Below are 8,014 nucleotides of genomic sequence, written 5' to 3' on the forward strand. Positions count from 1 at the left end.
CCCTTGTAAAGTGGGGCAAATCATCAAATCCCCCCAGCGGCGACTTCCTGTGGATCTGGAAAGGCTGTGATCCTCGAGAAGCCGCCGCTGGCGCGCAACCAGAGCATTAGAGGTAGCGGAGGCGGCGGAGAGCAGTGCCGGATCCGAAACCTGGACGATGGACGGAGTTCGAGCCCCCCCCCCCCCTGTCCCGCTCGCCGTGGCGGTCCCTCCTCGTCGCCACCCCTCTCCTCGACTCGGCGGGACGAGGGGAGCAGGGGCAGCAGCCAGCCATGCCTCGTCCGTCTCGCATGGTGGCCCAAATACGGCTTCCTCGTGCTCTGTCGGCGCCCGTCGACCTCGATCCAGCTGGGGCAGGAGGAGCTCGAGCCGAGGAGCGTGGCCTCGATCCGGAATCGACGGAAGGAGGGGAGCAGCAGCCATCACGCCTCGTCACAAATCATTCCCCGTCTCTTCTGTTTGCACCTCCCCCCGTGAGTTCCTCTTTCTAATCCCTTTCCTCTCTAAATTAATTCACATTTTTAGTGTTCCTACTGTCTATGGCAGCTATAGGTATTCTTTCTCCCCACTTCTCCTCTCCATTTTGAGTCTGTTCTGATTTCTAGATCTTTTGGTGTTAGAAGCGGCCACAGGCTGCCGCCGGGGACACCTCTGCATCATCGTCGACGGAATGAAGGGAGCAACGGCCACAACCGCCTGCTGCAGCGGTGCTGAGCGGCTGCGGACCTACAGCGAAACGGTGCTGGATCGATATGTACTCCTCTGCCAGTCTTCTTCACGCCGCAATTTACTCCTCCTTGCTGCACCTGGTATTTCTATCCTCTCTTCTGGTTGCCTCATGGGAACTGTCACCAATTCCTATTGACGTATAATGTGCTATCTAATCTTTTCCATCAGATCGATCTTTTGGTTGCATTGGCTAAAGCATGCACTTTCGCATGGTATCGGAGTTAAGAGGTCTTGAGTTCAAGACCCGGCTGGCACAATTAAATTGCAGCCCACTTTCGCTCCACCTTTAGACCTAAGGGAGCCACACGTGAGGGGGAGTATTGACGTATAATGTGCTGTCTAGTCTCTTTCATAAGATCGGTCTTTTGGTTGCATTGGCTAGAGCATGCACTTCTACAATTCCTTCTTCCAGATCTCTCTCTCTCTCTCTCTCACTATGATTGATTTGCTAACAAAATGTTTGTTGGATTGTTTGAATATATTGTTTTTCCATATAGATGGAAAGTGTATTCAATACGTGTGATTACTTGGCTGTGGTGGATGTTTTAGCATTTTCACTAATTTTCGTGTGCCAATAATTTGCCAGATTAGCTTGATGAATTAATTGATTTTTTGTGACACGTGTACCAATTAGTAACCTGCAGTATAAGGAAAACAGAGTATATTTGGTCATCTTCCCCACATGGAGAAACTATATTGTTTACTTATCTTTTGCTCTGTCAAAATTAAGCTTTGGCCTTTGACTATGTAAATGACTATGTCCACTTTTAATTAGCGTGTTGTGACGCCCGGATAATCTGGTTAAAGTAATCCCACGTTAACAATGCCACACCACCTCGGTTACTGTTAATAATCTCGCGTTAGTTCGAAACGATTCAAATTTAAATGATGAATTTAAGTTAAAATAATTAAAGTTTTCAAAAGTCAACACTAAACCGTTCCTAATGTGTCAAATAATCCATAGTAAATGATGGTGAATAAATTATCTTTTAATAAAATATTTAAATGCACTAAAGTAATAGAAATGACAGCAAAAACAATTAATTAAATGCCTTTTTCAAGTTATAATAATAGACCTAAATTAGTAGCGTGCCAAAATAATTGTGGCAGTGGACTGATTAGTAATACTAATTTAGGTGCTCACTGGGTATTTTATAAAACTAAAATAAAAGAAATTATAAATGAAAACAGAAAATAATAAATAAAAGAAAAGGAAAAACAAGACAAACAAAAGGAGAACAACAACCCCCCCTCCCAGGTCCAACCGGCCCAGCACGCCACTGACCCAACTGGGAATCCAACCTACCAGCCCGCAGGCCCAGCCGCCCCCATCGCACCCTTATCCCCATTGGCAACCGGAACCCTAGCGGTTCGCTCACCACTCGTCCTTCCCCCCCGCACGATCCACTCGCTCTCTCCCCCCACTCCCCCAATCCAGATCGGGATCGGGGCGACCAGGTCCCCGCCCCCGACGACCCTGCCGACTGGATCGAGCGCGCCTTTCGCCGCCGCCTGGAGAGCCACCTCGCCGGAGCCTCTCCGCCTTGACCACATCGTCACCGTCGCTAGTCCCCATCCTTCCCCTCGCCAGACTGCTCGTCCTCGCCTCCCCCTCGACGGCTCTACCGAGCCTCGCCACTGAACCCCTGCAACGTGGGGTGAGGACCCCGAACCCCCTCCCGCGTTTCCTTCTGCTCGCTTCCGCCTCTAGCTGCCGTTGTTGCCACTGCTGCTTAGCCGCGCCCGTCGTTCACCGCCATTGCCGGACTGCCCCACTGCTGCCGCCTTGGCCGCCCCTTGCCTCGCCGATGCGCCCGGCCGCGCTGTGGTTGCGCCCGTGGCCACGCCTGGTTGTGCCAGGGCCATGCCTCGCCACGCCGGGTCGCGCACCGCCCACGGTCGCCGCGCCCTCACTCCCCCTGCCCACGCCCACGCGCAAGCACCACCCTGGCCGCTGGCCTCGCCCCGCAGCACTCCCTGCCGGCGAGCGCGCGCCCAGGCGCCCGTTGCCCGCAACCATGCCCCGCGGGCTGGCGCCCGCGCCCGTTTCTCCCGACCCGTTAAGGCCCCCTAGGCCAATGACAGGGGGGCCCCGCCCCAGAACGTTTTTCTTAAAAAAAAGAGAGAAAAAAAATGTTAGAATGAATAAATTAATTATTAATTAATTAATTAATGAGTTAATTAAGTTAATTAATCCTGTTTAACTAATCTAATTAAAATAAATTAGCCTAATCACTTAGTTAGTCTAATTAACCCAGTTTAGATAACCTGAGACTATGACATGCAGGACCCTCACGTCAGTTTGACCAGTCAACACCTCTGTTGACTGTTGATGTCATGCTGACATCATGCTGATGCAGTAATGCTAATTTCGAATTAATTTAGTAATAATAATTTAGAAAATGATTTAAAACTTTAAAAATTAATATAAAATAATCCGTAACTCGGATGAAAATACTTTGTACATGAAAGTTGCTCAGAACGACGAGACGAATCCGGATACATAGCCCGTTCATCCGCCACACATCCCTAGCATAGCAAACAGGCAACTTTCCCCCTCCGGTTCATTTGTCCGAAAACGCAAAACACCGGGAATACTTTCCGGGATGTTTTCCCCTTTCGCCGGTATCACCTCGCACTGTGTTAGGGCACACCTAGCACCGCGTATTGACATGTTATGCTTTGTGAGGCTTTGATTGCTCTGTTATTTATTGTGTTCCCATCCATTACTTCTTTCTAGTAGACCCCGAGGCCGCTGCCGGTACCCGTGTGATCGACTACATCGATGACGAACCCTGCTTGCCAGAGCAACCAGGCAAGCCCCCCCCCCCTTGATCACCAGATATCACCTATTCTTCTCTCTACTGCTTGCATTAGAGTAGTATAGCATGCTACTGTTTCGATTGATCCTATTCTGTTGCATAGCCTGCCATTGTTGCTACAGTTGTTGATACCTTACCCGCAATCCTAAATGCTTAGTATAGGATGCTAGTTTATCATCATTGGCCCTACATTCTTGTCAGTCTGCCTTGCTATACTATCGGGCCGTGATCACTCGGGAGGTGATCACGGGTATATACAATACATATATACATGCTATATAGATGGTGACTAAAGTCGGGTTGGCTCGTTGAGTACCCGCAAGTGATTCCGATGTGGGGGCTGAAAGGACAGGTGGCTCCATCCCGGTAGAGGTGGGCCTGTATTCCCGACGGCCCCCGACTGTTACTATGTGGCGGAGCGATAGGGCAGGTTGAGACCACCTAGGCGAGAGGTGGGCCTGGCCCTGGTCGGCGTCCGCGGTTACTTCATAATAACACGCTTAACGAGATCTTGGTATTTGATCTGAGTCTGGCCACTAGCCTATACGCACTAACCAACTACGCAGGAAAGATATGGGCACTCGACGTTGTGGTATCAGTCGAAGCCTTCTTGACGTCAGCGACGGAGCGGCGCGCGCCGGATTGGACTCGAACGCCTGCTCTTGTATTAGGGAGGCTAGGTCTGCTTCCGGCCGCCCTCGCAACGTGCAGGTGTGCAATGGGCGATGGGCCCAGACCCCTGCGCGCATAGGATTTAGACCGGCGTGCTGACCTTTCTGTTGTGCCTAGGTGGGGCTGTGGTGTGTTGATCTTCCGAGGCCGGGCATGACCCAGGAAAGTGTGTCCGGCCAAATGGGATTGAGCGTGTTGGGTTATGTGGTGCATCCCTGCAGGGAAGTTTATCTATTCGAATAGCCATGTCCCTCGGTAAAAGGACGACCCAGAGTTGTACCTTGGCCTTATGACAACTAGAACCGGATACTTAATAAAACACACCCAGACAAGTTCCACAGACAACCCGGTGATCGCTTTTCTACAGGGCGACGAGCGGAGGATCGCTGGGTAGGATTATGCTATGCGATGCTACTTGGAGGACTTCAATCTACTCTCTTCTACATGCTGCAAGACAGAGGCTGCCAGAAGCGTAGTCTTCAATAGGACTAGCTATCCCCCTCTTATTCTGGCATTCTGCAGTTCAGTCCACTGATATTGCCTCTTTACACATATACCCATGCATATGTAGTGTAGATCCTTGCTTGCGAGTACTTTGGATGAGTACTCACGGTTGCTTTTCTCCCCCCTTTTCCCCTTTCCTTTCTACCTGGTTGTCGCAACCAGATGCTGGAGCCCAGGAGCCAGATGCCACCGTCGATGACGACTCCTACTACACTGGAGGTGCCTACTACTACGTGCAGGCCGCTGACGACGACCAGGAGTAGTTTAGGAGGATCCCAGGTAGGAGGCCTGCGCCTCTTTCGATCTGTATCTCAGTTTGTGCTGGCCTTCTTAAAGCAAACTTGTTTAACTTATGTCTGTACTCAGATATTGTTGCCTCCGCTGACTCGTCTATGATCGAGCACTTGTATTCGAACCCTCGAGGCCCCTGGCTTGTATTATGATGCTTGTATGACTCATTTTATTTTTAGTGTTGTGTTGTGATATCTTTCCGTGAGTCCCTGATCTTGATCGTACACGTTTGCGTGCATGATTAGTGTACGATTGAATCGGGGGCGTCACACGTGTCTTGTAGAGGAGATGGTCAGTAGGGCAAAGATATATATGGTGATGAAGCTTGTCATAGGTGGCAAAATTTTCCACAAAATTGTGAGTTGTTCATACCTTGGTGAACATTGTGGATTATGCTTCCCACTGTGCCTATGTGCTTAATTTGTTCTGGTATGAAAGAGCAGATGTGAGAAAATGTTTCCAACAGTTGTTCAACACTGTTGACCGCTGCCATAGCAGAGGTGTCTATCACCATGATTTGAAGGTAGTGTGTACTGATATACTATCCAGTATGCATCCCTGTACAAATATATATTCAGGTCAATCATTCTTCTCTTCTTCCAGATTTTTCCCTCCTTTCTTCCAATCCCCTGCTCCCAGAGCTTCTCATCTTTGTTTGTGCAGGTTTTGTTTCTCTGTGCCTACAAAGTGTTTGATGAAAATCCAAAAAGGCTAACGGCATAGTATTAGTCTATGTAAGTCATGTGATTTCTTTTTCTATGATTCAGCTCCGGTAAAAAATAACGAGTTAAGTAGTCTTACTAGCTTTTTGCAGTTTAGGTAGATGGAGATCATGATGTTTTTATTTGTATTTGCCTCATGGATTCTTATTTATATTTAGGGCATGACTTTATTGTACAACAATCACAATGGAGAATATTATCTCATTTCTTTCGGAGGATTTGTTTTAGTTGGCTATTACACTTGGAATGAGTTAGTAAGTACATAAATGAAAATCTGAAGGTTCTGCTTAATTAGGCCGAGTTAAATGCTTTCTAAAAGTCTAAACACAAAACATCTCATGAAAAAAGCAAATATATAATCATTCATCTTGGGTCAGATTATTCGGAGTGGGTTACCTCTAAATAAGAGGACATGTAGTCATTATTTACTTACGTATGGAAATCCATTTGCCTCTCATTATGTTAGCTACTTCTAAATCAGAGGACGATTGTTCATTATATACTTATCTAAATGGAAATGCATTTTGCATGCTATTATGCGTATGCATAAAGTTTGATCTTGGATGCTTGGCAAAGCCTTACTATGTTGTTTTCCCATTTTATTACATTTTAACGTGCTCGCCTTTATTGGACTAGATATTGGACTACAATGTACAGATGTGAGGAATTGAGTTTGAACTACATGTTTTCTTTCCAGGTACGCAACAAGTTGATGAGTTTCCAATTCATTGTTGTTCCTAAAGATATGAAAGTGCAGCCATGGTTTTTCCTCCCAGCTAATGCGTCCTACTCTTTTTGTAGCGAGCATCAATCTTTGTTGTTGCTGCTATCACTTTTTGAGAACCAAAGAAATACTGCCTTCAGCTCAATTGTGTGTTCACTAAATGCATGCCATTTTGTTCATTGGCCTACCATACTGTAACGCCTGGATAATTAAGCTACAGTAATCCCCCGTTAATGTTGTCATGTCATCACATTACTGTTGCTAATCCTCACTTGATCCAAATCATGATTCAGATTCAAATTCATATTAAAGTCCAAAATTCAAGTTTCTTGAACATGCAAAATAAAATGTTCAAAGTGTGACAAATATTCCATAACTAATTATGATGATGACCCAACACTTCTGTAAAATATTTAAATGCCCTTTTGTGAAGATAACATGGCTAAAAACAATTGTTAAATGCTTTTAAATAATAAACAAATGTAAACCTATTTTATTGAAGTGTTAAACTTTTTGTGGCAGTGGGCTAGTTATTACTTCTATTTTAGATGCTAAAATTGAAATTTATAAAACTAAAAATAAAAGGAACTAAATTGAAAACAGAAACAAATTAAAAAGAAAAACAAAAGTAACAGGAAAAGCTACTGTGGACTGGGCCTAAGTCCACAGTGCAGGCCCAGCCCACCAGGGGGTCCTCCCCTTCCTACTACTCACTGGCGACGCGGTGGACGCTCCTGCGACGTCCATGGCTCGGATCGACCACAGGGCAGCCATCCGCCGCATCCCCAGCGACCTACAAGATCCCCTCGACCCCCTTGGCGGACCATAGATCGCCACTCCTCTCCTCCTTTGCTTCAACGTTTGTTTTCTTCGTCACCCTATGCTACCGTCGCCGTGCGCCGCTCGATCCCACGGCCACCGTCCACGCCTCGCCTCGTCGAAGAGTCCAGGAGCACCGTAGCGTCGTCCTCTTCATCTACATCTAGCCACACGGTGCCATACGACCTTGTGATGCCAGCCTAACCTCGACTTCCTCCTCAGGCTCCAGCGGCCACCGCGTCGATCCGCGCCACCTCGAGTTCCTCCGGCGTCCCCGGGCCTTCTCGTCAACGCGGTGAGCACACACGCACGCTCCCCTCTGCCCCCTCCATTTTGATGTCGTAGCTAGCCCTGCTGCCGCGCCCGCTCACCACTGTTGCCGCCGCAGCCGCCTACGGTCGTCCGCGCGCACGCCTGTACCTATGGCCACCCAGGGCCGCGCCCTACTCCCCTCGCCCTGCTACCCGCCTGCAGCGCCGTCCCCTGCTCGCTCGCACGCCAGGCCGCGGTGGCTCCGCCCGACCGCGCCCTCCACCCGTTGGAGCTCCCTGTCATGCTGCTTGCTCGCGTCGGTCGCCCGTGTCTTCCTCCGCCCCGCCCAGCTCGCCGCCATTGCCCGCCACGCCGCTGGCCTCTGCCTGCTACTCGCCCTCCCCAGCCGCGCGCCGCTCGCGCGCCGGCGCCCTGTGCTCACCCTCCCGTCGCTTCGTCGCGCCAGGCCGCACCCGCAT

General features: G+C 48.9%; 1 protein-coding gene and 1 long non-coding RNA gene across 3 annotated transcripts in view; both read left to right on the forward strand.

Moving 5' to 3' along the window:
- Window positions 1-25: 25 nt before the first annotated feature.
- LOC119321714 lies at window positions 26-1,122 on the forward strand. 2 transcript variants are annotated; one of them, XM_037595278.1, is made up of 3 exons: window positions 26-473; window positions 606-809; window positions 1,086-1,122. In XM_037595278.1, exons 1-3 carry the CDS (start codon window positions 158-160, stop codon window positions 1,109-1,111), a joined length of 546 nt encoding a protein of 181 aa, XP_037451175.1. In that variant the 5' UTR covers window positions 26-157; the 3' UTR covers window positions 1,112-1,122. The 2 variants fall into 2 exon arrangements, with proteins under 2 accessions (XP_037451175.1, XP_037451174.1); XM_037595277.1 differs by lacking the exon at window positions 1,086-1,122 and adding an exon at window positions 898-1,023.
- A 4,523-nt stretch (window positions 1,123-5,645) lies between these two features.
- The window catches only part of LOC119326753, a 3,859-nt gene continuing 1,490 nt past the window's right edge, over window positions 5,646-8,014 (forward strand). Inside the window, exons 1-2 of the long non-coding RNA XR_005158151.1 lie at window positions 5,646-5,752; window positions 6,377-6,437. This is a non-coding gene — a long non-coding RNA (uncharacterized LOC119326753). The remainder of the gene's footprint in view (window positions 5,753-6,376; window positions 6,438-8,014) is intronic.

The sequence above is a fragment of the Triticum dicoccoides genome, chromosome 6B (genome assembly GCF_002162155.2).
Source record: "Triticum dicoccoides isolate Atlit2015 ecotype Zavitan chromosome 6B, WEW_v2.0, whole genome shotgun sequence".
Lineage (NCBI taxonomy): Eukaryota > Viridiplantae > Streptophyta > Magnoliopsida > Poales > Poaceae > Triticum > Triticum dicoccoides.